The sequence below is a fragment of the Orbicella franksi genome, chromosome 4 (genome assembly GCF_964199315.1).
Source record: "Orbicella franksi chromosome 4, jaOrbFran1.1, whole genome shotgun sequence".
Lineage (NCBI taxonomy): Eukaryota > Metazoa > Cnidaria > Anthozoa > Scleractinia > Merulinidae > Orbicella > Orbicella franksi.
In genome coordinates this window covers 30,457,990-30,484,670 of record NC_138148.1, presented here as the reverse complement: position 1 = coordinate 30,484,670, position 26,681 = coordinate 30,457,990, and the positions used below count along the sequence as shown (strand labels likewise).

General features: G+C 38.4%; 3 protein-coding genes across 4 annotated transcripts in view; 1 reads left to right on the top strand and 2 right to left on the bottom strand.

Moving 5' to 3' along the window:
• Positions 1-512: 512 nt before the first annotated feature.
• Positions 513-12,051, top strand: LOC145483879 (RNA-binding protein Nova-1-like). 2 transcript variants are annotated; one of them, XM_081462439.1, is made up of 2 exons: positions 513-1,790; positions 6,124-12,050. In XM_081462439.1, exons 1-2 carry the CDS (start codon positions 1,655-1,657, stop codon positions 7,176-7,178), a joined length of 1,191 nt encoding a protein of 396 aa, XP_081318565.1. In that variant the 5' UTR covers positions 513-1,654; the 3' UTR covers positions 7,179-12,050. The 2 variants fall into 2 exon arrangements, with proteins under 2 accessions (XP_081318565.1, XP_081318566.1); XM_081462440.1 differs by having other exon boundaries at positions 1,700-3,400; positions 6,124-12,051.
• Positions 12,052-12,571: 520 nt separating this feature from the next.
• On the bottom strand, positions 12,572-19,419 carry LOC145483876 (heat shock protein 83-like). Its single transcript, XM_081462436.1, has 6 exons — positions 19,163-19,419; positions 18,287-18,493; positions 17,589-17,882; positions 16,018-17,073; positions 15,156-15,549; positions 12,572-13,415 (listed from the first exon to the last, which is right to left on the bottom strand). The coding sequence occupies exons 1-6, from the start codon at positions 19,319-19,321 to the stop codon at positions 13,318-13,320; spliced, it is 2,208 nt and encodes a 735-aa protein (XP_081318562.1). The 5' UTR covers positions 19,322-19,419; the 3' UTR covers positions 12,572-13,317.
• Positions 19,420-19,997: 578 nt separating this feature from the next.
• The window catches only part of LOC145483873 (RNA polymerase II-associated protein 1-like), a 48,862-nt gene continuing 42,178 nt past the window's right edge, over positions 19,998-26,681 (bottom strand). Inside the window, exons 17-28 of the mRNA XM_081462430.1 lie at positions 26,604-26,666; positions 26,319-26,393; positions 25,717-25,865; positions 24,939-25,142; positions 24,720-24,845; positions 23,870-24,033; positions 23,344-23,476; positions 22,710-22,875; positions 22,208-22,302; positions 21,677-21,755; positions 21,496-21,558; positions 19,998-21,038 (exon numbers count right to left, since the gene is read on the bottom strand). Of these exons, the coding sequence (XP_081318556.1) occupies positions 20,874-21,038; positions 21,496-21,558; positions 21,677-21,755; positions 22,208-22,302; positions 22,710-22,875; positions 23,344-23,476; positions 23,870-24,033; positions 24,720-24,845; positions 24,939-25,142; positions 25,717-25,865; positions 26,319-26,393; positions 26,604-26,666 (1,482 nt within the window). The 3' untranslated portion in view covers positions 19,998-20,873. The remainder of the gene's footprint in view (positions 21,039-21,495; positions 21,559-21,676; positions 21,756-22,207; positions 22,303-22,709; positions 22,876-23,343; positions 23,477-23,869; positions 24,034-24,719; positions 24,846-24,938; positions 25,143-25,716; positions 25,866-26,318; positions 26,394-26,603; positions 26,667-26,681) is intronic.

Genomic DNA, 26,681 nt, shown 5'->3' with positions numbered 1-26,681 from the left:
CGCCTTCTAAGTCGTTCAAGTTTTTTCGAAATAAGCTATGGAATAGGATCCCCTGTAAAGAGGTAATAGCCTTTAAACTGTTTCTCAAACGAAACCTGATTTGATAGCTGTGGGGTGGTATGTTTAATTCATCAATATTCTACTTAGCTTTGCGGCTTAACAAGGGGAACTTGAAAACGGCGCACAGCTGGGCTACTGAATGGGAATCCTGACTAACAATAAGCCCCTTAAGAACACTGCTTCTTGAAAAAAAAGATTTTTTTTAATAATCGGAGTGTAATGTTTTTGCTTTTACCAATATGAAACCTTCGCTAAAATGACAAAGTCTAGTCATTGCGCAGATAAGTGCTTCCATTATTTTTTCACAAATTTTCTTTAGTTAAATTGGATATTTTTTTTTTTTCACTCGTTTTAATACCCGAGCAAATTTTCTTTTCATACCTCTTAAATTTATTCAACTTAATCTTTGGGATTTCGAGAGACTTTTAAAATTTCTCTCTGTGTGTTCTTTGTGGCTTGAATTTGATTCAAAGCCGGATCCGTCTTCAAATGCTTTGCATTTGTGGCGTAAAATGAATTAATAAACTGCTTCTTGAGAGATAATCTCTCCCTCTCTGTCTCTTCCTCACCATACTTCCTTTACTTATTCATCCGCCACTTCAGGTGGCCGCCCTTTTCTAACCACACATTGTTTGTCCGTCTTTCTTAAACATCTGAACAGACACCAACAATTCGCATTTCAAATTACCAGCAGTCGCAATTCGACTTGAAGAATATGCCCCCGCCTTTTCTCGATTCGGTGACAAAATTCAGCGTCTGACTCAAAAGTCTTATTATATATATTTGATTTCTTTTGCTCGTCAAATATTTATTCAGTGAGAGTGGTTAGATGGAAATGGGAGGGGGCTAGGATTAGCTATGAGCCACATAAATAATACGAAAGCAATCTGCTCTTGTGTTTTATTGAAAGGGGGTTCGTTTCAGTCAATAAGGGTTGCCGCGGACTGGTGTCACGGGAGATAACTTATGTTGTCGAAGCTGCGTGAGTTCGTTTGCCTTTTCGCCTAGACTCGAGACTTGACGACGCGGGGAATTCAGACACGGCTCGGAAGATTCTATCGCATTTTAAGGTGCTCATATTTTTTAATTTTCGTTGATGCATCGCTTGTCTTTGCGCTCGAATTGCACTACCACGCCGCCTTTGAAAAGTGTCTGGAAAACACATCACACTTTAAACTTTACTTGTAGTAGAAAAAAATCTTTTGTTATTAAGATATCTTTGAAGCACCTAGCTTAGGGAAAGAAAACAACCTAAAGCTCCAGAATGAAATTAATATTTACTTTGTTATTTAAAAAGCAAACACTCTTTTATCTGCGTTGCCATTAGCTTTGGTATGCATATAAATGTGTTTTTCCTGATGCTTGAACTTAAGGGAAATGCAACAAACATCTTCAGGATCTGGTCTGGGTGTCTCCTAAGAAATCTTGAGCTTGATTATGAGAGAAATATGTTCTTTTTGGTGTTATATTCAAACTGTTCTGGTGTTAAAATCGCTTGTCGCTAATGGCAAAACCAGTTGAAATATTTTCCTTCCCGTGATAAAACACCTACGCTTCTCGACCGCTAGGTACCCTGGGAGTCTCTCAGTTCCACATGGCACTTTTCAACATGGCGGAACAGTACAGTGCGAGTGATGGCGGTGTAGATTTGAGTACCAGCGACTCGAAAAAACGGCCACACGATGGCGCTATAGAAGGCAGACCATCTTATAAGAGGTCGAACCTTGGAGGTATGTGTTCTCGTTAAGTTTGCTTAGTGTTTTCTGCAGATACTGCGTGTTTTCCGCGGCCTCTTTGTTATGTTGTTTTGCGTCGTTAAGATCGCATGTTCGCGCTATTGCGTCTGTCATTCAACTTTAAAACTTCTACGACTAGGAAAATAAAACCGACTGGCCCCTTTGAACAGACATAGCTTTGCCGCTGCAACGAGTACCTCGGATCGAAAGAAACTTCGAGAAAATGACAATTTCATACTTCTAAAATTGGTCTGTTTAGCTCGCAGCAGCGGGTGGGGAGGTATAAACAATCGGTGGAATGGAGGTGACACTGTTTGAAATGAAGGGATTTTCAATGTCCATTGTGAACAGGTCGCTACACCTTTATGAAATAACTCTGGAAAGCTGAAACTTTGAGAAAATTTAGTTTGCTCCCTCACTGTAAATTTCGTTTCAAAGATTATATTTCGCACGATTTAAGCTAATTTTCGACGTGACCACAATAGCGGGCAAGCTGACTCTTTCACATATAACTTTATAATAAGACCGGCAAATCAATAATTTATTTGCCAACTCGTTTGGCGAAGTTTGAAGGTTAAATCTTTTCATGCCTTCGTTTATTTTATAAAAAATGCTAGTGGTTCTTTCGCTTTAGTGCTGTCAAAGCAGGAAGTAATCTGTAGCTATCTAGGACAAGCCGTACCTCACGTCCAAAGTTTCAAATTTTTATGCACAATCTTGCGTATTTGAAAACCGCAAGTCATTTGCTATAGTAGTTTTAAAATTATGTTAGGAGATGAAAAATTTCTGTGGGTAAGGTGATTAAAAAGAAACAACAGAGTGAATTTACGTAACTTGCGATGACGCACTTTTAAATGCTGTCGGTATCATCTGCCTTCTGTTCCACTGTGTTTTCGCTAATCTTTTTTATTTCTGATTTCTGACACAGTTCATTTCAGACTTTGAATGTTAAGTCTTTTGTTTAGAAGAATATTAAATTAAGAACCAAATATAACTGGTATTTTTCATCAAGAATAACAAGAATCGCTTGGCATGCACATATGGTGTTGAAAAGCATCAAGTAACTTGGGTGCACCTACACTGGCCATCTTTTGTAATCCAACACGAAGTTAGTGATAAAATAACGTTTTCTTTTGTCATACGATCCTGCGAAAATGGAATGAACATTATTTTATCAAACAAGTAAGCGAAACAATTCAATGTATGCGTGGAATAACTTGACACTTGCTAAGAATTTTAATGCGGAGTCGCTGATGCAAGACGTTTTGAAGTCTGGATGCAGTTTCCTTCCAAAACACTCGTCTTCTTCGCCAGATAACAAGTTTACCACAATTCACAAGCGAACAGTAACTCAGCTATTGTTCTAAAATAGTGGAATATTTTTCTCTTCTGTTAATCATGAAACACAGGTGGTCATTATGAAAAGTACGTTTGTCTGCGTCTGTCAGGTTCTTGTGTTTTGTCCTGTGGTACTCAACCCGAGGTCAAGCATTTCATTTAGCCATCAGACGGTGCTCAACGCCAAAAACGCACCCTTACGACGTAACATTTTCATGAATTTCACTTAAGCCTGACTGCCAGGATGTATTGCTGGGGTTGGAAAGGTGAATATTGCTTTTGATTTTTAATTCCTTTGACTGAGATGATTGTTAATTTTTCAGTGGTGTCTGTGTGAATGCAATGGCACAGAATGTTTTGTCGTTTTAGTAACTTGAGAGAGATTTCTCGATAGATTTGTTTGACCCTCTCAGTGTTGTTAACTCTGAGAGGGTTTTAATTCCAATAGGCTTTCTTTTTGTTTTAACCATGTTCGGATCTCGTTGTTAATGGTCACCAAACGTTTTAATTTAGAGTTTTTTAAGTACCTGGTTTGACAAGATCCACTTTACCTTTGTGTTCCTTCATCTCTTTAAATGAATATAATTATGTCAACACTCATTCCTAGAAATCTTTATGCAACATGTCTGTTCTTCTTCTTCGCAAATGTTATGAAGAAATTCCCTAGTCTTTAAATGAGCCTTGATTTCAAAAATCAAGCATACCATTTAATGATCAAAATACTAATAATTTCTGTTGAAGTAAATTACTCAACAGATAGGAATATATTTACTCAACATTTCGTTCAATCATCGCTTCTCCCAATTCAACAATGTTGTAGAAAAGACAGACAATGGAAAATGTTATCAATGTTCATTCACAGCCGTACAGTCATGTTAAATTCATTATATTTTGCTTTTGATTCTATGAAGCATGGCAATACCAGAAAACACCCTGATCAAATAATCAGCAAACATATCCTGTTGCCAATTTAGCTCTGTCTATTTAGCTCTCACCATACAACAGTAACTGCACTTGTAGATATGCCAGTTAGATAGGATCTGGGAAGGGTGCAATACTTACCACATGAGATGGTGATTGCGTCTGTACCCATACTGTATGCAGTTTGGTGATGAAATGCCATGTATTTCATTCATTTTCTATCAGTGTGATGCCCTTGATTAATGACAACATGCTGGGGTCATTGCATTTTTCTGCATAGAGAAAACAAAGAAAGTACATAGCAGATCTTAATAACTATAACTGTAATTTATGTGTTTTTGTAAAACATACCCATGCATTTAAAATCATTGCCTTAATGGCTGTAGCTTCCTTCAAAGGTCTTCATCGGAATGATGGGCGAACTGTTTATCAAGTGACCTTTGATGCGAGTATATATTTAGTTGTATCTTATTCATAGTTGTGGTAAATATTTTTTGGGGTATTTTGCTACTTCTGGGAATGAAACTTCTTAAGTTATGATGAAATCAATCATTGAGTTTCCTTGAAAGTGAGTACTTGATAATCTCTTGTCTGAAAATTGTTAATTCACGTTGAAGTTAAGCGCAATCAAGTCAAATCACATTCTTTATGCTCTGAATAGTCAATGAACATTCTAGAAAGGTTTTTTGTTTTTGTTTTACATGTGCTTCTGTTATAGATAATAGAATATGTATCCACTTCGATTGCCCCTGTCAAATTTTGATTGACATGTTAATTTGATTTTCACTCCAGTCACACAGAGTAAAACAGATTTCCTTTAGCTTTCCTTGAGTCCAAACTTTATTTCTTTATCCAGTACCAGTTCTGATAGCTTAGTGGTATATGTTTATCAAAACAAAATATTCCTTGTTGATTAGTTGCTACTTTCCTTGATAATATATTGATTTTGTAAGGGGGGTCACTCTGGAATCAATTAAAAAGGAAAAGAAAATCCTGTAGAATTTTGAGAACATTGTTGAATATTTCATATATAGATTGTTTTCTTGCTTGATTCCTGATGCCACAATCCTTTGAAACTATCGTGTTTTCTATTTTGAATAGTGTGATCATTAATACATAATGTTTAATGCAGTAGTCAAATTTTTAGTATCTTTTCTGAAACTCATCTAGAATTCATAGAATTTATGAATTCTAGCCAGAGTTTCAGAAAAGATAATAAAACTTTGACTACTGCATTAAACATTTAGACATTAGTATTAATCTAGTTTATTTTTTGTCCAAACATTACACAAACCAATTTGACATTCTTTTAATTATTTGTCTCTTTGCCGCATACTTGTTTACAAATTCCATTACAGATAAATCCTAAACATTTGAGGATAAAGTGGCACTTTGATTGTTTCATGAACACCTGCTTAAAGGAGCTTGCAGTCACAGCATTTTGAGTTATTTAGGCCACATACATAATAATTACATTTAAATTGAAGAAAACCTGAAAATGTCAGTTTACTAAGATAGGAAAACAATTAAGAGATAATAATAAAGCATATAGGAACAAGGATGGCTGAGGATGGAGAAGATTGACATGAATTACAAATGTTGAACTTGAAAAATTTAGGCGAAACTTTTCAAGATGTGCAAACCATGATGTAGCTCCTTTAATTTCCTTCATCCTGCGAATATAAAAACTTCCCCCATTGATCACTGCATTTGTCCATGCCTTTTGTTCAGCACTGTTTTACACCCTCGGAATCTTGTTTTGTCAAGTCCAATTGAACAGATTCTGATTAATTTTATAAATCACTCAAGAAACTGTTGAACCTCATTCAAGACCTAAGTTTGGTATTGAATATTTGAAAGGGTGGCAAAAGGTGTTTAAAAGCATATGTATAAATGGGTACCAACAAACTTAATGAGCAGGCGGGGTAACCCCAGCGATGAACTAGTATATGTCTAGGGGGGGGTAGAAGTACTCTAAGTCATGTTGCCAAATATGATGAGGCAATATATGGGCTCTTGGCTTGACACAGTCTTTTTACAAACATACATTCCTTCTTCTATCTTACAGCTGCCAAAACACCAATTGTGAAAATTTTAATTCCTAACCATGCTGCTGGTTCTATCATTGGCAAGGGAGGAGCAAACATTGCTGAAGTACAGCAGCAAACAGGAGCTCGAATAAAACTGTCACCTAACAATGATTACTACCCTGGAACACAAGAAAGAGTTGGGCTAATAATGGGAGAAGTCGAAACTATTAACAAAATGTTGAATTTTGTGATAGAAAAGATCAGACAAGAACCACAAGCAATGAGACTAAATCCAGCTATGACATACGATCGGGAACGTGCAAAACAGATGAAAATTGTGGTCCCCAACTCAACAGCGGGATTGATTATTGGTAAGAGTGGCGTGACCATCAAATACATAGGTGACCAAACTGGCGCTAGAATACAAGTAAGCCAAAAAAATGCAGAGACAGTCCCAGGAGAGAGGGTGATTGGCATCACTGGAAGTCTTGAGCAAGTACAGGCAGCGTGTGCCGTCATTGCCGCCAAGGTGCAAGAGGATCCAGAGCATGCTTTAAACAACAACATCTCATACTCAAGTCTCCAGTCTCATCAAAGACTATCAAATGGCAATTCAAGTTTAGGTGCTTTTGGCACTGGGGGGCTTTCTGGTTCTGGGTTAGGTGGACTCGGTTTCCACAACTCTGGGGGTGGGGGAAATAGTGCAGCTAATAATATATTGGCTCATGCAGCTTTACTTAGTGGGGGTGGGCTGGGGGCAAACAATCCTCTTCTCAATGCCATGAGTAATATGGGACCTCTAGGGTTGTCTTCATCAAGTTCGCAGATTCACTCAACAGCAACCTTGGAACTAACTGTGCCAGATGACCTGATAGGTGCTGTGCTTGGAAAACAAGGCAAAACCATCAATGAGTTCATGCAATACAGCGGTGCAAAGATACAGGTCTCACAAAAAGGGGAATTTGTTCCTGGTACTAACAATAGAAAAGTCGTCATCACTGGAGATTTGAACTGTGCACAGACCGCCCACTTCCTGATTACACAGCGGCTTCAACAAGTTGAGGCAGAGAGGCTCTTAGGACAACATTCATAAAAGCTATCAAATGGTAGATACCGTCTGCCAAATCCTTCATCATCCAGGCCATCACTAGTAACTTTTATTAAATGTGCTCATGTCCATTTTGACATGTTAGTAATATTGGTGGGTTATTTCAATTAAATGTTTTTTTTTCCTATCACTGTCACATGTACATGTATGCAATTTCATGCTGTTCAAATGCTTTGTGTGCCACAAAATAATAAACAATAAAAGGCCCTTGTTACTATGGAAAACGAAAATCGTAAAATTATTCATGGGTCTTATTTGAAAGGTATAATCACATCCATTGTCAATGCAGAATTCAAAATGCCACTATGCTGACAGCAATTAGTGTCAATTTGGGAATGTGATGCATTTCTCTGAATTGTGCACAAATTATGTTTTTATTATAATTATTTATTAGATGTTGATTGATTTATGTGAAAAATGTTTTGGATTCTTAGCAGCAACGTTGACTCGTTATCAATGACTGACTTGAGTTAGACAAGCATTTTTTTTTTTATGTGTACAGTGTGGTCTGTACAGAAAATTACTACACAATGCAGTAGCAGAACCTAATTTGCTTTACAATTATGTGTGTAGGTATGTTTACAACTTGCCACTGACTTAAAAATGTTATTAGCTGTAACACTTGCCTAAGAATCTATGATCTATGTGAAATTAGTTTTATCGCAGAAATTCTGATCAGTTCTGTTATCTATAAATCAGGCATTTGCCAAAACATTTCAACTTAGTAATCTACAAAAAATTGAACATGGGCTCTGCCAAATTTCCAAAAAGGTAAAAAAAAATTGAATGAGTTAAAATCATGATTGCAAAATTTTGTTGGATAAGCACAAGGGTTTCTTTGAACTGGGTAATAATTAGGAAGTCAATAAGTTGTGAGATTATTGGTATGTAAATGTTGTATGGAATTATTTATATATATATTAGTGAGTAGAATATTTTCTTGCCTAACAAGAATAGTGGCTGAAAAGTGAGGCTTTTTATATCTTCCTATCAGGCAAGATTAAAAAAAAAAAAGAAATGGTATTTAAACCAATTTGAAGTAACTATTAGGTTTTATCGTGACAAATTTGTGGAAATATAGGGACCAAAAATATATTGTCATCTATTAAAACTCTTAGATAGATTCTACATGGCAACAGTCATAAAATAATGCAATTTTAAAATGCACCTTCTTAGGTCACTAATTGTGCATTGTAAGTGCAACACTGTGTTTATCACTGTGGGCACATATTCATGATTACATTGTATAATTCAGTGGGGGGCCATGACAGACCTTCATAGCAGTTATTGAGATCATTTTAACACTCCAGAATTTGGGCGTTTTGTGATGACTCCAAAACTTTTGTCAAGGAGGTCCGAGTAGCCTGCAACTGCCCTTACGTAGTGTGGAACGTAGTTAGAGGCAGGGGGAACTGAACATGCTAACTAACAGCAAACCATTTGTTACCTGCAATAGTTTCAACACTTCATTATTATAACTTGTTTTGGCTGACAATAGTAAGAGGTGGTCAAAATTCTGTAAAAGTATGCTGTATGTTGTTCATGGTAAAGTGAAGCAGTACAGACTGTGGAACCTTGTTTATTTTACTGCCAATAGGCTACTAAAATCTGATTGTACGGAAAAGAAGTTTTCATGAAAATTACTGATTGAGCCTAGATGATTTTTCTGTCAGCATACTCAAAATACCATCATCGTTTTGATCAATACTTGTGGAGCTGTTGGTGATAAACAAATGTAACAATACAGGATTCCACTGTCTTTGGAATTGTTACTTTGTAATGGAACATGTTATCACCTTAGTGTTGGCCAGTTGGGTGTGCACGTGACATTAAACAGTATTGTTAATGTATCACAGTAACACGGTTAGGCACGCTGGAGTGCCTTTCTGTATAACGTAAAAATCATATTTAAAGCCTTCGATACTGCAAGCTTGCACCGAGTTTCTCATAACACCAGGCGTTACTTTGAACATGTAACTTGGAAATGCTGTCGCAAGCAAAACTCTCTCAATGTTGGAAAGCAGTATGGGAGCAGTGCTTAATTTTCATCTTCACCCCTACAAGCTTGCAGTCAGAGGGCTGGTTAACATTTAGTCTTACAATCATTATACTTTATTTAGTTTAAGTCACAAGCTGAAATAATCTTGCTTCAAAATATTCAGTATTCAGGTCTTCTTGCAAAACAGAGAAGGAAAGGTTCTTCTTAGGCTGTTATTTTCACCAGCTCAAGTTGAGAATTGATCTTTTTTATCCTTTTAGTGGTGTTACTCATGGCATTTTACGTAACACTGTTGATAAGAAATGCATTTTTTCCGTCTCAGATCATCCCCTGTAAAGATCTGATTTGTTTTTGTTTGAACAGCAAATTTTGAATTTTAGCTTTTTTGGTTCTTAAGTATTCTCTCCTTGTAGTCATGTTTATAGGCTTGCCATGCTACTTGGGTAGTAAAATGGCTACTAAAAGTGACTGCAAGGGTCTTTTTTTTAATATTGGTTCTTTTTTTTGCACTATTAAGAGTAGTGGGAATAGCATTGTTTCTTTTTATTCAGTAATTTGAATCTGAATTTGTACAGTGTATTTCCATTTATTATCTCATTCATTATTTGTGTCAGCATGTGTTGCTTCACTGGTTTAACTTAACAAGAGAACATTGACTTGAGACTTCATGTTACACATATCCATGTGATTCATATTTCTGCCTTGTGCACAGCTCGTTTAGTTACCTATAGCACATTGTGGGTGGCATTTAACATCACTGTAGTCGTTCCACTTAATAAACTGCTGATACATTCATTTGTCTGTCTCAGTTCATTCCTGTCACTCTCATGGCAACATTCATTGAGCTATTTTAACCTCTTCTGAACATTTGCTATGCTCCTCGGTCCTCATTTTAATCCATAACTATCTCTTCCTAAAGTCACTATCCACAAAATTCCAAAATTCGTCATTGTTGCCGCTGAATCTTGAGCATGGACTCATCTTTTTCCTCTCAAGGGACTAATAAATGCAGTTGGCCAGGCAACGTAGTTATTTATCAAGCATGAAGCAAGTTTGTCAAGGGTGTGTAAGCTGTCTGCAGCTCCCACATTCAAATGAATTGCAAATGTACTATAAAATGTACATTTTCAAGAAATGAATGTCTTGCAAGGTAGGTTTCTTGATCTGCTTTTTTGCTGGTTTTTGAACTGAATAAAGAGGAATAAAAAATTATGGAGTTCAGTTTCTTGATTGAAAAAGGAAAGACAAAGTCCATTTTAAACCTCAAATTTTGTTTTGATTGCCCACTATTCATCTCTCTTTGTCTTAGCACACTATGCTTTAATCCATTATCCAGCTCAAAATATTGATTCTCCTTACTTGTTATAATTTGCATAAATCTTTCAGTGTCGGATGATGAATTTCTGTACTCTCAACACCCATCTGCATGAGAATTTAGTAAAACTAAGCAAAGTCACAACAACAGCAAATGAGAAAATACCCTCGGTCACTTGATACCACTATACTTTGGGGAATAGAAGATATATTGGGGCAAAAATTATTGCATTTTCCCAAATAATAAAGGCATCACTGACATTGATAGAACTAGGTGGTGAGGTGGCAAGGAAATATAATAGAAATATTTACGTGTCTGGTTATCAGTTCCCCTGATAATCCAACTACTTAGATTCCAGAGTTGTATGATTGCAAAGATGATTCTGCTCTAATCAGTTGATAAAAGTTCAGAAGCCTGGAAACTAGTTAGTGTCACAAAAGCAAAAGGAATTAGTTTCCATCTCGTGCAAGAAGTATGTGTTATTGACCAAGTGTGAGGTCAAGATGGCAGAATATTGGCCAAGTTCTTTTTTTTCGTGTTTATGGACCAAGACGAAGTCGAGGTCCATAAACTCGCAAAAAAAGAACGAGGCCAATATCCAGCCATCTTGACCGAACAAGCTTGGTCAATAAAGGAATTATTATATGGCTTTAGGGGAAATTTTTCTTGCGGGACATGGTGGGTAGTCCTGAGCGGGCAAGATAGCCCCATCTTTCCCGCTCGGGTAGCTAATCACAGCACAGGATTTGATTCATCTTGCCTGCTCACGGAGCTAGCCATATAATAACATGACTTATGCACTTCAGTTTCTGATTGAGCTACAACTATAACATGGTCAGCTGTCCCAGGAAAATTTTCCTGATACAGATTTCAAGAAATATATGTCCTCTTTAATGCTTAAACCACTTAGGTGGGGGTTCACCTTAAAACACACCATTTTTTCAAACATCTGATTCCAAACCATGGCAAAGTATACATTTTATGAAAGCTTTGAAAAAGACAGGATCACGAAAAAAATATTTTTGTACCCTAGAACTGTATTGTAACCTGACACCAGCTGATTAAATCCACCTGCATGAGAATGCCAGGCTTACTTGAGAAAAGATAACTCCTACAAGAACTGATCAAAAAAATTGACATTTTTTAAAAGATAAATAGCTTGAAGCATAGAGATCTTTGAAAAGTTACAAACACTTGAAATGGTGACCAGTTAAATCTGATACAGAGAATCCAGCATCCGTTGAAATGCATCACTTTGACAAAATGCACTCGATGGAAAAATGCGATACTCAAAACATACTCAGAACAACAAATCCTGAAAATTTCAGCTCAATTGGACAAATCCTCCTCAAAATATCTTTTCTCAAAGGCAAAAATAACTAGTTTTAAGAAAACGAGCTTTGAACTTACATTAACAGAAATTCTCAAAATAAAACATTCAAATTCAGATTAAAGCAAAACTTCAAATTTTAATTCAAAACTCTAGGTTAATCCCCGCCTTAAAAAGTTACAGCCTTTTTCATGTCCAGCATTAAGCCTTCAGAGTTCCCAAATCAGTTGTAAGCTTATGGTGCAACTTTTGATCCTGCATGTTCAACCAAGAGGAACACTTGGCAGGAAAATGTACCCCAACTAACATTTAACCCAGCCAATTATGTCCAAATGAAACATTTGAAAAATGCAACTTAAGATCTTGTATGAGAGCAGCAGCTCTATTATACGAATAATTGTACCTAGCAATGTTCACATAGTTTTATTCCAAGTTTCTTGGGCTGTGTTCTGTTATTTTTTTTTTATTAACCTATAGTCAAATATTTTTGGAGCAGCCATCACTTAATTTTCAATCTTAAGAAGTTTTATGTTAGTTTTTCTGTTCCCATATCCAGTCTGGAGTGTGCTATCAAGGATGGCTGAAATCGTCTTTGGTTGAGTTAATTTAAAAGGAGATATTGCCAAAGCTTGTAGGCATCCGAGTGTTGCCAGTTGCAACACATTGTAGTAATATGTTCTTATTTCAGTTTATTCTTTACAGGTTTGACAGAGTAAACACATCCCACAGCTGATAAATTGTAACTGGCTTGTTTTATTTGATAGTTTGCATGACAAAAATGCAAAAATGCAAAAATGCCTCATAGCTAACATAAATAAGAACTAACTTGCAGAACTACATGAAAGAAGCTAAGTCACAATTTCAGGCAAAAGGTCAATACAGAAACTAGTAGATCTGTGAGTGTAGCCAAAGAGATGCTGGTAAATCTTTATGGTGGAGGGCCCAATGATTTGCTCAGCAAACAAAGATCCAAAGAGCAATTCCCCCCACCCCCTCCTGTCCCAAACATACACACAATGCTAACTTGATGGATTAACCATGATTAATTACTGGCCAGTTGAGTTTACTCTCGGCTACACACACAGGTAGGTATGTTACATATAAGAAAGTACAAAGTTCAGAGTATTAGAACAGACAATTTTAAACAAGATGTCAACGGGTCAACAGCAACCATAATTACTTTTAGATACTCTGGCAATTTTTATGTTAGTACATGCACATGCACCCTTAAATTATTATTCACTTAACAATAGTTCAATTAGTTGCCCAAAATTGTGAACCTACCCAATAAAGTAGTCTGAGCCAAATCACGCGTACTTAATAATTTCAGTATCTACGAGAAATTGTTTTTCTGTGCTTATAGCAATGCACTTCGCATCAGCAAAATGTTAATGGTTACTATGCAACTGTCAAAAAGAACGCAGCTTGTCAAACCAATGACTTAATTCCTTTTTTCAAGCCGTTATCTTAACTGAAATGACTAATCGACTTCTTCCATCTTGGAGGGATCGTCTCCTTCTTCTCCTTCGAGTGGTGGCATGTCTTCAGCGCTGGCCTCACCAGTAGTTCCTTCAGCAACTATGGAGCAAATAGGTAACTCATGATTATCCCTTAAATTCTCTGACACTAAAACAGAATCAAGCACAGTGGAACCCTGTTAATCCGCTCACCAACACACCATTAAAATCTGGCTGTATTACAGTCAATCTCACTAAACCGTGAACACGTAAAATATCTCTAGACTGTTTATTGTGCTATAACAAATCATGAGCGAGATTTTCCATCGGTCATGGAACAAATTTGTTTTGTTTCAAAAGGTCTCAAATAAATCCTCAATTTTGGTTATACAAAAAAATTAGATAAGTGCTGTTACAAGCTATTTAAACACTAACAAAGAAGGTTTGAGATATGTTTAACATGAAAAAACTATTTTCACAAACCAATTTGCCAGGAGACACAACTGTACTGGCGGCTGTTGAATCACTCAAGTGCAAAGGATCCAAATCAGTGCTTTCATCATTTTGTCTCATTATTTTGATAACGACGAAAAGCGATGAGTGATATTGATGTAAATGGACGTCTTCCATCATATTTTGTATTATGTGAATCAACTGCAAACTTATTTGGGAAGGAACAGTGGAAAACTGAGGTGTTCAATGTTTGCCACAACTAATTCCAAAAGTAGTACTAAGCATTTTGCATTTATCGTTGTCAATCTTTCCAGGGTGTTTAGATCACTGAACCACTGGGCCCAAGGGATTGTAATTATTTGCTAAATAAATTGAGTCACTAGTTTAACCAAATATGACACCAAGGTTAATGAAAACACCCAAATTTCTTGTTTTCCAAAATCCCTCAAACTAAGTACTGGATCTGGTTCTCGCTACAAAAGGATAGCAATTATTTAGACTTTCAGTAATATATTGAGGGTGCATCTTGGGACAAAGCAAAAACCAAAACTATATTTAATAATTCCATGACCTATGCAATACATCGGTTTTCTGTGGTTTATGTGGTTGAAGATCTTGTTTGTGATTGGTTAACACAATAAACAATCCAGACATATTTTAGGTGTTAATGGTTTTGCAAGTTTGACTGTAAAGGGTTTTTTTTTTTGAATAAGGAAATGACAGAATGACCTTTTCTTTGGGCCAGAATAAAGTCGCTGTCATAACAAGGTGGCCATAAGGTGGCTTCCACTGCACTACAATAGCAACCTAATCACTACAGCTGTTACCATCAAACATGCCCTTCGTTTTTTTTTAAATTTAACAGAAAAAAAACATTGAATGAAAGAAGAGGCAAGGTGACCTCACTTAACTAACCTCAAATTTCCATCTACTGTTTAATTAGAAGGGGTGGGGCACGTGACTGTTAACATTTGTCTCGAGCTGTAACACACAATTGTGAGTTTTTTTTTTAGTGATGTACAAAAAAAAATCTACAGATCCAAGTTCATACATCCATCTCAACTTTTCCCATTCTAAACCAGTTGTCATTTTCTCCCTTTAGTTTACTGTAACCTCTTTGGTGGTTTTTTGTCTGCATAATAATCTTTGGATTTCCTTCAGTCTTGGAAGAATTTTGTATATGAAATTGTGATGAAGCCAAAACAAAATAGGATTCAAAACTACTGATCAACATCTTTCTGCAACTCAGAGGTAAAAAGTCACTTGATTAAAAGCAATAATTTTGCCCAGGGCAAGAAACATTTGAGAGGTACTTGTCCTAAGGACAAGCTGGAATTCAAGTGTTTTTTTTATGAGCCCTGTACATTTATTGGCTGGTTTGTGATAACAGCAAATCCCTTTGACATACCAGTTTCCATATCTTCGTCAATTCCGAGACCCAGACTGATCATTCGGTAGATGCGGCTGGCATGAACCTGTGGGTCGTCCAGGGTGAATCCAGATGACAAGAGAGAGGTTTCGTACAGCAACATGACAAGATCTTTCACAGACTTGTCATTCTTATCAGTCTCCACCTTCTGCCTCAAGGTCTCCACAATGGAGTGATCGGGATTCACCTCAAGGTGTTTCTTGGCTGCCATGTATCCCAGAGTGCTGTTGTCACGCAGTGCCTGAGCCTTCATGATTCTCTCCATGTTTGCAGTCCATCCAAACTGGCTGGTGACAATACAGCAGGGGGATGATACCAGACGAGATGACACTACCACTTTCTCGACCCTCTTGTCTAGGATTTCCTTGATAGTCTGCAGAAGGACAAATTCAGGTTATCAGTACTCTGGGTTACTCACAAGACAATGCCTGACCGTAGCTTTTAGTAGTAATTACAATTATAGTATTAGTAGTAGTTTTAATTATTGTATTTTAATAATTTTAATTGGTTTACGTATTTTTGTTTTCTTTCTCAAAGATATTAGCTCAGTACAGCTACTCTGATAATTTGAGTTGAAATAAAGTGTATGTATGTATGTATGCAAGCATGCATGCATGTATGTATGTAGCAGGGGTCCACTAGCCCATGGCTGTTTGAAAAACAGGTTTTGGGCCAGTAAATTTTAGATTCATAAGCTACAGGGCAAGTCATGGTGGAACAAGTTTGGAAATAATTTTACATATACCAGGCAAATAATGCAGTAATCAAGTTATCACTAAAAATTGCAATGCCAGAAACACTGGTCAGTAATGAACTATTTATCAACTGAACAGCACAATACCTTGCAGAGAGGCTCAAATTTGGCTTTCTTTTCTTCCCACTTCTTTTTGTCCTCATCATCCTCAGGCAGCTCAAGTCCTTCCTTCGTCACACTGACAAGCTTCTTTCCATCATACTCCTTCAGCTGCTGTACGGCATACTCATCAATGGGTTCAGTCATGTACAGCACCTCAAAACCACGGCTCTTGACTCGCTCCACAAACGCAGAATGGGCAACCTGATCTTTGTTCTCACCAGTGATGTAGTAGATGTCTTTTTGGTTTTCCTTCATCCTTGTCACATAATCCTTCAGTGACGTCATGTCATCCCCAGAGGCGGAGGACTGATATCTCAGAAGATCAGCCAGCTTGGTGCGGTTGACACTGTCTTCGTGAATACCAAGCTTGATGTTCTTTCCAAACTGCTCATAAAATTTCTTGTAGTTGTCCTTGTCCTCTGTGACCTCAGCAAACAGCTCCAAACACTTCTTGACAAGGTTTTTCCTGATGACTTTCAAAATCTTGTTCTGCTGTAGCATTTCACGTGAAATGTTTAATGGCAGATCCTCAGAATCCACAACACCCTTTATAAAGTTTAGGTACTCCGGAATAATATCTTCACAATTGTCCATGATGAATACACGGCGTACATAAAGCTTGATGTTGTTGCGCTTTTTCCTGTTTTCGAATAGATCAAAGGGTGCCCGCCGTGGAAGAAACAGAAGAGCACGGAACTCCAATTGTCCTTCAACTGAAAAATGCTTGACTGCCAAATGCTCCTCCCAGTCATTGGTCAGACTCTTGTAAAACTCACCATATTCCTCCGTGGTGATTTCATCAGTGTTACGCATCCACAGTGGTTTGGTCTTGTTCAGCTCTTCCATTTCGGTGTACTTTTCCTTAATTTTCTTCTTCTTTTTCTCTTCTTTTTTCTCCTCCTCTTCTTCGTCAAGGTCTTCTATCTTAGGTTTGTCGCCTTCTTCGTCATCTTTCTTTTCCTCTTCATTCTCTTTGTCTTTCTTCTCTTCTTCTTCCTCCTCCTCATCATCGCTGACTTCCTTTTCTCGCTCTTTTTGCACCTAAGATCCAATGTAATACAAAACAGTTAGGATTTGAAAGATTTAATACCAACGCAACCAAAACTTTGTCAAAGTTGACTGAATGATTACCAGACTGTGAGTACGTTGACTGACATTTGATGGAACAAGTAACACAGAGCAAGGTTTGTGGCACTCACTCACTGACACACAATTTCAAGCAGCCAAAAATGGAATAAAATTGCCAGGAAAATTTTCACTTACAGCTATTGTCACAACTTGCAATCAGTGTGAAATTAAACAACTTTTTCTTGCCATCTCTAGACTCCAATAGTTTTCTCCATTATCTCTGATCATAAAAGATTCAATTCTCTATTACAGTCATGAATTGCGACCCACAGTTCAACTAGATCAAGAGTTATAGTCAGCAGAAAAAAATTGCAAATCACGGCTTAGTAGCTTTCAAGTTTTTCCAAACCACAAGCTCAATGTTGGCCAATTCAAGATCCCATGCAACCCCTTCCCACACCCAGCTAAGAAGTGAAGACTAAACTAACCATAAGAGCAATTGGATAACCAATGAACTGGCTGTGCTTCTTTACAATCTCTTTCACTCGCTTTTCCTCCAAATATTCCTGCTGATCTTCCTTGAGGTGAAGAATGACTTTAGTTCCTCGGGGCAACACCTCCTCTGCAAGACGGCGAACAGTAAAGGAGCCTCCAGCTGCAGATTCCCAGAGGTACTGCTCATCATCATTGTGCTTGGTGTAAACTTCAACCTTGTCAGCAACCAAGTAGGCCGAGTAGAAACCCACACCAAACTGACCAATCATAGAGATATCGGCACCAGCCTGGAAAGAATTAAGGTTTCATTAGTATAAACTCCTACCCTAGTCTTATAAAGTTTTTTATCACAATTTCCTCTTCATTAATTTTCATTTTTAATCATATAATTTTTGGGAGGAGTAAGTACCTAGCAAAATTTTTCCCAAGGAGGAGGGAAACAGACTCGCATAAATATGATAGCAATAATTCGATATTCCTTTTGAGTAGGATGGAAAAGAGTTATTCACAAGGATTTTTGCAAGATGGAAGAGGATCAGGAGAACCAATAAACAAAACTGGCAGCAGACAGAAAATTGGTAGTGCCATACACAACTTGAAAAATTTATGAACTGTGCCAAAGGTCTCAACCATTGTCAATGTTTCACTCCTTTCAACAAAGTGGAATTTTGATTTTCGACGTGAATATTACCTGCAAAGCCTCCATAAAAGCCTTCGTTCCACTCTTGGCGATGGTTCCCAAGTTATTGACAAGATCTGCCTTGGTCATACCAATCCCAGTGTCGATGATCGTCAAGGTGTTGTCATCTCTGTTGGGGATAAGCTCAATCTTAAGTTCTTTAGTGCTGTCAAGCCTCGTCGGGTCCGTCAAACTCTCGTAGCGAATTTTGTCCAGAGCCTGAATGAAACAGAGTTCAAGGTTAGAAGGGTAATTCCCGAAAACTGTTAAGATGAAGAAACGAAAAGAAAAATGAGTTACTAGGGGAAGGAACTTTCTCTTTCAAAGAACTCGCCAGAAAACGACCACGTGACGGACGCCATGTGCTTCGCTTTCGGTTTTGCGATCGCGAGACAAGAAAAGAATTGAGCTTACTTTACTCGCGTTTTAAAATTACCTTCAACGGCTAAATAACAAGAAATAGACTACACGGTAAGAGTTATTACAAGATAGACTCAAAATAAAGCAAAAGAAAGCTTGCTTCAAGCTTTTTGGCACTTCCGTGGCGAATACTCAACTTGGTGGTACGACTTGTTCGTGTCCAAGGAAGCGAGACAGAAAAGTATGAGACGCTAACGAAATCTGTACTTTTGTGAATGATAAGATGTATAAGAACAACATTTACTCGATAAAATACCCTGATAACTTAAGAGCAAAACGTTTTTGTGAGATTATCCATCGCTATAAACGTACCGACATGGGAAGCACAGGGCCAGGCCCAGTTCAAGAAATAGAAAGTTCTCGACAAAAGCTTGGAATTCAATACAAAATGTAACTTTCGAGTGCTGGTAAGAGACAGGCAGTCGATTGCAAAATGACAGAAACAGACACTAACGCAGTTATACTCACATCAGAAGAGTTCGAGATCAGTTCTCGCAAGAAAATTTCCTTATTCGAGTAAAACGTGTTGATGATCAAACTCATCAACTGAGCGATCTCGGCTTGAAAAGCGAAGGTTTCCGCTTCGGAATCTTCTTCCATCTGCTGAACTTCTTCGATGTCAGGCATGTTGGTGACAGAGGGTTGAGTTTTTACCTTTTTTCAGCTAGCAAAGTAACAAGGATAACGACGCTGCGGCGTTTACTGAAATGCGTGTACAAAACACGTGCTCTACGACGCTTATATAGTTCATGGAACATTCTAGAACTTTCTAGAACATTGCGAAAGTCGCGTTCTTTCATTGGTTCGTCAGACAATAACCCCCAATATGATTGGTTGATTTACGCGCCAGTTTCTAAATCCGGCAGATGACGAAGTTCTCTGTCATGCTCACTGAGCACTTTGAGCTTTCATCTGAAAGGCCTAGAAAGCTCTAGATGTTTCTAGCATTTTCTAGAACGCTAAAATTTAAATGAGGCAATGTAAAGTAATTTCAAGACGTTCTAAAAAGAAAGACACTGAGCAAGATGAGTAATAAAACCCTTACAAGCGGTCAGGCTGGTATACTTGAAGCATGACAGCTTGATCGAGGAACGTTTGACTAGGAATATTTCGTAATATGCACATATCGAAGTCGATTGCGCTCGATTGCAGAAAGCTCGATTATTTGGTCCATCATTTAGTAATCTGACGACCAGACCTCAGTTGTAACGCTATCCACCGGAAAAATAACTATCTAGCGAACGGCCGCGGAGCGTAGTTTTTCTTGCCAGAACTTGTCCACTGGGCAGTGATTTAGCCTGTTGATAGCGTTATCCACCCTTTGAACAAGGAAGTGTCTATTGTGTTGTACTTCCGTGAGCGTACCAACGAGATCGTATGACGTAACCCAGGTAACGGAGGACTTCTTGAACATCAAAAGTCCACTAAATATTTTCTGGTCTACAACCTTTTTAACTGAGTTATAGAATAATTTTAGACGACGTGTAGACATTCTTTTAAAAGTTTGATTTTCTTTCAAATCTCCAAACACTGGAATGGTTTGTGGAGTTGTTCCTATGTGTTATGACTAATGTACAAGGTATTAGGACGGACCATGATCTTTTTTAGCAGAGTTGGGCAATTTTCTGGGACATTGAATTTTTTCTCACTGTTAGGTTGTACATGAATTTTTTTTGCTAGGCACCAACTGGTGCACGAATTTCTTTAACATCAAAAATAAGACCTGGAGAAAGCACTTGCTCGACTTTTTTCCCATGGCTCCCCTTACATGAATTTTTTCAGCCGTTTTTGCTGTGCAGAAATTTTTTTTTTTCGAAATTGCACCCTCCTACCCCTCAAAATATAATGGTCCGCCCCTATGTATGCACGGGGTTGTGTGTGAAAACCAACATGTAGCGGTCGATCAAGTATGTTAAAGTACGGATTATTTTATTCAACCGTGACTCTACAGTTCTCAGTCCTCGGACAACACTGAAGATTGCGTGACCCAATTATGTATGGCCAAGAGGCTACAGGGGCTTACAATAAAGGCAACAACAGAATGTTAGTGTATTTTTTGCATTTGTTTATTACAACTATTCATTTCTTTGCTTACAGCAAAATAAATATAGCATGTGTCTGTCTCTATAATTCAGTCCATTGCAAGATTTATATCAAAGATATGGTCATATAGACATTTTCACGTCGAAGCCATTGTGTGATATATTCTGCGGCTTTCTTCTAAGTCGTCCCGGCTTCTCAACAAAAGTTGCCGATCTGCTGGAAGGTTGGTGAACTTTTCAAAAGGTTGTAAAGAATTTGAGGGAGCTGGTTTGTAGTAGTACACAACATCATGTCGCACATTCTGAAATAAGAAACACGATCAATAATAATGACTAGAATAAATGAAATGGATTTCTCAGGAAAAGCAAAAAGAGAAGGCTTATTATATATAACGGAATGATGATATAGAGTCACATTCGATCGACGAACCGACCTACTGATTGCCTGCCTGCCTGCCTGCCTGCCCGAGCTGACTGACTGACTGACTGACTGATTGACTGAAAGACTGACTGACTGACTGACTGACTGACTGACTGACTGACTGACTGACTGACTCGCTCATTCAATGACTCACTGGGCAGAATAGACAGACAGACAAACACACACACACACAAGACCGACAAAAAGACATTAACTGACGATCTAGCTGATTAGGTGACAAACTGTGGTGGGAGCAGAAGGCCTAATTAACTTGTGAGGCTCATTTTCAAACACTCATTTTCACACTCAAACAGTCACACTCTGATTTACACACTCACCTCGTTTTGGACGGCAAGCACTTGCTTCAAGAAACTAATCTTCCTTTTCAGTTCATGATTATCCTGGAACAAATAAACAAAAAATAAGACTAAAAACACTTCATAAATGTCTCAAGGAAAAACGTGACAAACACGTGAAATGGCGTGACATGTATCAAACATCCGAGAACAGAACACTAACCTCGGGATCGATTCGTTGGAAAATAAAAGCGTTCAAATGATGCACGGCAACAAGATAAAACAGCGGTGACCACTGAAGCCTAGAATATCAAAACAAAGAACAGTGAGATAGTGGGCACGTTGTACTTCAGATCGAGCGGTTCATGTTTGAACACTTGCAGCGACACCGTGTTGTGTTCTCACAGTGCCTCGCTCCCCCTGGCCGTTTAAATGGGTAGGTTTGCGTATTTAATGCTGGGGGTAACCCTGCGATGGATTAGCATCCCACCTAAGGGAGAGTAGAAAAACTCCTAGACACTTCATACTACAGCAACCGGGATGAGCTCCGGCAAGATTTGGCACTTTGGCCGACGCAGACTTCACTCCTTTCCAGTTTTGGCGTATTTCTTTTAGCCGCCTTACCCTATTGTATAATTTCTCCGTCAAATGACTTGTTTTTATTTTAATCTCTTTCATCTGCAAGGACTGCAAGGCAAACGCGCAGTTACAAGCTTTCTTGTTCATAAGCGCTCTATGAACTCTGTAAACCTACCTGACAATTTGAGTGGCCAGAGCTCGCAGGTAGAGTGCAAGTAATGCCTGGTTTTGTTCAATAGGATACAGAAATTCCTCCAAGGGAATCGGCAACTTATGTGGGAAAAGAAACAAAAAGACATCTTAGAAAGGCTTGCCATCACGGACCACTGGCTTCTAGTACACCAAAAAAGGGCAAAAAAAAAAAACATACAAGAAAGCAAACAGACGAACAGACGAACAGACGAACAGACGAACAGAAAGACAGACAGACAGACTGACTGACTGACTAACTGACAGACACACACACACCCAGACAGGCTGACTGACAAAAAATGGCAGACAGACAAACACTCAGACAGAGAAACCAACAGACAGACTAACTGACAGACTGACTAACAGACACACACACTCAGACAGACAGACAGACCAACTGACTGACGGACAGACACACAGACAGACACAGAGACAGCTTTCAATCTGATTTGTATGCAATTACACGTGCATTTTGTCGAGTTTACCTGTTCTAAAGGAATTGACAACGCCCTCAAGACTCCTATGTGTTCATCCCAAACAGCTCTGCGAAATTTAACGTCATGTCTCTGCGCTAAAGGTAGAATTACGAAGCAACCAAACAACGCATCTCCAAACGACACCGCGGAGTACTGGGACAGAAAAGAAGCGTACCTGGAAAAAATAGACCTCAAAGGTATTGGCCTGAAACTAGCTTGCAATGGAGGCTCGTTCGGGAGAATATCATTAAAAAGAGATTAATGTCATTTGCATTTAAAGACTCCTCACAGCCTCAGCTACAAGCTAGTTCCAGTCCAATACCGAGAATACGAATATGGTCTATTAAACAATTATATTATGAGCTCGAGATTTCTATCGCGCGATAGTTGATGACAGATTCGTTCCCACTCGCTTTTGACGTGTTTTAGGGGGAGAGAAGATTGGACACTAGGGTGGATTAAGATGCGCGGGGTGTCATGAGAAGGGTCGCCTCTTCCCATAACTCCCCGAACGCAATACTCGATCCAGACCACTTTCTCTTTGGAACAATCTAATGTGACCCGTACATAGCAACTGGCTACGAGTCTGATTTAACGACAGGAGAATTCCTTTCAAGGTAAAACTCCATAGTAACATACTTACAGATCGTAGAAAGACGTGAGTCCAGGTATTGGAGAATTAAAATCGAGCTGTTCAAGTTTCGATGGGCTTGTGTAAATCCGTAAAAGCGCTGATAAATAATCATGAACGGAGCTGTTAAGGAATAGATCGTTTCCTACAAATACAAACGAAATGAAATTGTGAAATAGAATAATAACTAAATAAGTAATGAGTGTTTAGCACTGCTGTATTAATTGGGAACACTAAAATAAGCCAAAAAGTATTACGAATTGAAAAGAGACTTATTGAAAATTTTAACTGTTGGGACAATGGCAAATCGGCTATTCAAAAGACATGGAGGAATTGAATTTAGGGACCACCAAACAAAAATTCCATCTAGTCCAGCACCCTAACCACTTGGCCACGCCGCCACCTATTGACATACAATTGTAACTTTGTGGATATGAAGAATTGTTGTTCACTTTTGTTTGCTATGACAGCACGTGCTCGCTGGAACAGACACAAGGAATGCACGTGACTCACGTGACAGGGATACAATAAACCTAACCTGTCAAGAAGACACACATAAGCCTGGCAATTCGTGATGCCATGGAAACGTGACGTAAGCAGATAGGTCGCCATTCCTCGAGAAGCAGCACCAGTTGAAGATTGGCGGTTACTATGGAAACAACAGGGTCGGTGACGGTATCAATCTCGTTGCCTCTCATTCCACTTGGAAAGGAAAAAGAAGACTAAAATAAACACCAAGTACAAAAATCGAGGGCGATAGGGTCCAATTTTTCCTAGCCTGTGAACAGGGCGAAGAAAAAACAGAGGGTGGAGCAAGCCGAAAGTGGTCTGGGGAAGAAAAACGCTTAGCTCGCTTCACTCGCCTAATTTCTTTTTACCCTCGCCGGCAGCCTGTTCACAGGCTAAACTATTCCATAGAAGGCATGACATTTCATTGTCATAAAAAATACCATTTAGATCAAAATGCTAAGCAAGGCTGGAAAATGTGCGTGTTGAACAAATGTTTTGGGCTTGGCCCTTCTTCAGTTTGTTGAAATGGGCAAGTTAGGCCATACCATGCCATGGGCTGATCCTGAAACATCTGTTGCACAATTAGAAGAACTTTTCAGCCTTGTATTAGTTGTATAACATTTTCGTTCAAATTTTCAGTCAATTTTTAGATGCCGCTGCTCAAATCCTAAATTCTTATCACTGGTCTAATACACTTTGTTTATAAAAACAAGGAGAAGATGGTGGTTGGTCATTATAGAGGATTATAGGTATAAGGCACTTCTGGACAATGAAGTTGATGTGCTAATCTTCTTCAGCCCCTTGGACATATTTTTTTGTGACGGACTCAAAATGTTTTGCTAAGTAAACAGTTATAATTAAATTACGGCATCACTTACACACTTATTGCTTGATTATGTAGATCCACAATAGGAAGGAACATCCAGTCAGCCGGTAGAAGGGGGCCAGCAAAGGAGGGTACAAGAAATGACTGAATATTGCGCACCTGACAAAGGGACAATGACCTGAAAAGGTTAAAATGTATTGAAGCAAACATTAGAACATTATATTTATAAATTTGCCAGTGTCGCTAACACTTCTCAGCTATCTATTCTTACCTAGAAGTATCCAAGGGATATTTCAAGCCCTGAAACGACCCCATGAATGTGGACCTTATATAAGGTAAGTTTTTGTGAGCCTGAGCAATGAGCTCCCCTCGACTTGCTGCTGCAATGTCACAGGTACTTGGCAGTGGAGGAGTAGCAAGGGACATTTCTGACAGCTCTTTGGTGAGACCTAATGACGGTGGACCATTTCCTTTGCTAAAATCGAAACATAATATCAGAGGTTAATAAAAGAACGGTCGCATTTTGTAAAGATATAAAGGAAATAAACAGTACCACATGAAAGTACTGCTCAAAAGCTTCCATTTGAATGGTCACACACTAAGGTTTCATTCAAAGACTCAAAAGTTACAACCACCTTGTGCGGCATAACAAACAGTACCACATGAAAGAACTGCTCAATAGCTTTCATTTGAATGGTCACACACTAGGGTTTCATTCACAGACACAACCCCCTGGTACAGCATAATAAACGGTACCACATGAAAGTGCTGCTCAATAGCTTTCACGTGAATGGTCACACACTAGGGTTTTATTCACAGACATAAAAGTTAGAACCACCTTGTAAAGCACAATAAACAGTACCACATCATATAAAGTGCTGCTCAATAGCTTTCACGTGAATGGTCACACACTAGGGTTTCTCATCCATAGACTTAAAAGACAGAACTACCTTTTACAGCATAATAAACAGTACCACATGAAAGTACTGCTCAACAATACTGGTCACATACCTACTTGGGTTTAAAATTGGCGTTGAATCACAACTTACCAGAAATACTTTGCATTTAACAAAATTGAAGAAAGGAGATCAAAAGCGTAAAACTCATCTCCAGGGAAAATCTTCGAGAATAATGACAGTGCAGTTTCATGCCAGACTGAAACATGACTTGAAAACTCATCTGAATCAGTTGCTTCAATCTAAACAACAAGAACAAAATTTCTATTTAGCAGTTAATAAATTGTCATTAGAGAGGTTGTTAAAGCTGCTATGCTCCATACCCGGTGGGGGGTGGGGAAGGCTGCCATGTAAAAAGGACGGGGATGTTCGTCATACCTGTTAGGGGTTGAAAAAGCAGTTTTGGTACATCTTAGGCTGTTCAGCCTAGAAAGGTCCACGACGGAAACTTTTGCAGTACCTTTTAGGGCATTGAGTCGAAAAAAATATGACAGGAGATAACATGTAGGGGAGAAAAAAAAATTTCAAGCCACCCCCACAAAACAGGATTTTGGTACATCTTAGACATTCTTTTCACAATTTCCCAAAAGCACCCACATCCCTCTTATAAGGGAGTACCCCAGGGAGGGGGGGGGGGCAGTGCATTAGGGCCCAGTCAAAGATCAAACTACAGATGAAGGATTTTCATTTCTTACCAAATTATTAGCTAGTTTTAGCAGGAAATACTGGAGATGGTGTTCTTGGCGAGCAAAGAAGGATATTGGAACATCCTGAAAACAGAATTAAACAAAAAAATGTTAAATGCTGGTATGCTTTTGGTGGCCGAATGGTTGATATAATTGATTCCAGATTGGGTGGTCTGAAATCTGAAATAAAAGAAACAAAATCTGACACTTTCCATAGCTTTGTCTTCTTTATTGTTAAGTATAATTAACTGATAGCCTAAACAAAAGAATAAAAGCCAAATATGTTGTACAAACCTGTGATTCCACAACAATCTTCAAATACTCAAGGACAGCATTCTTGCTCAGAATAGACAAGAACTAAAGGGAACCAAA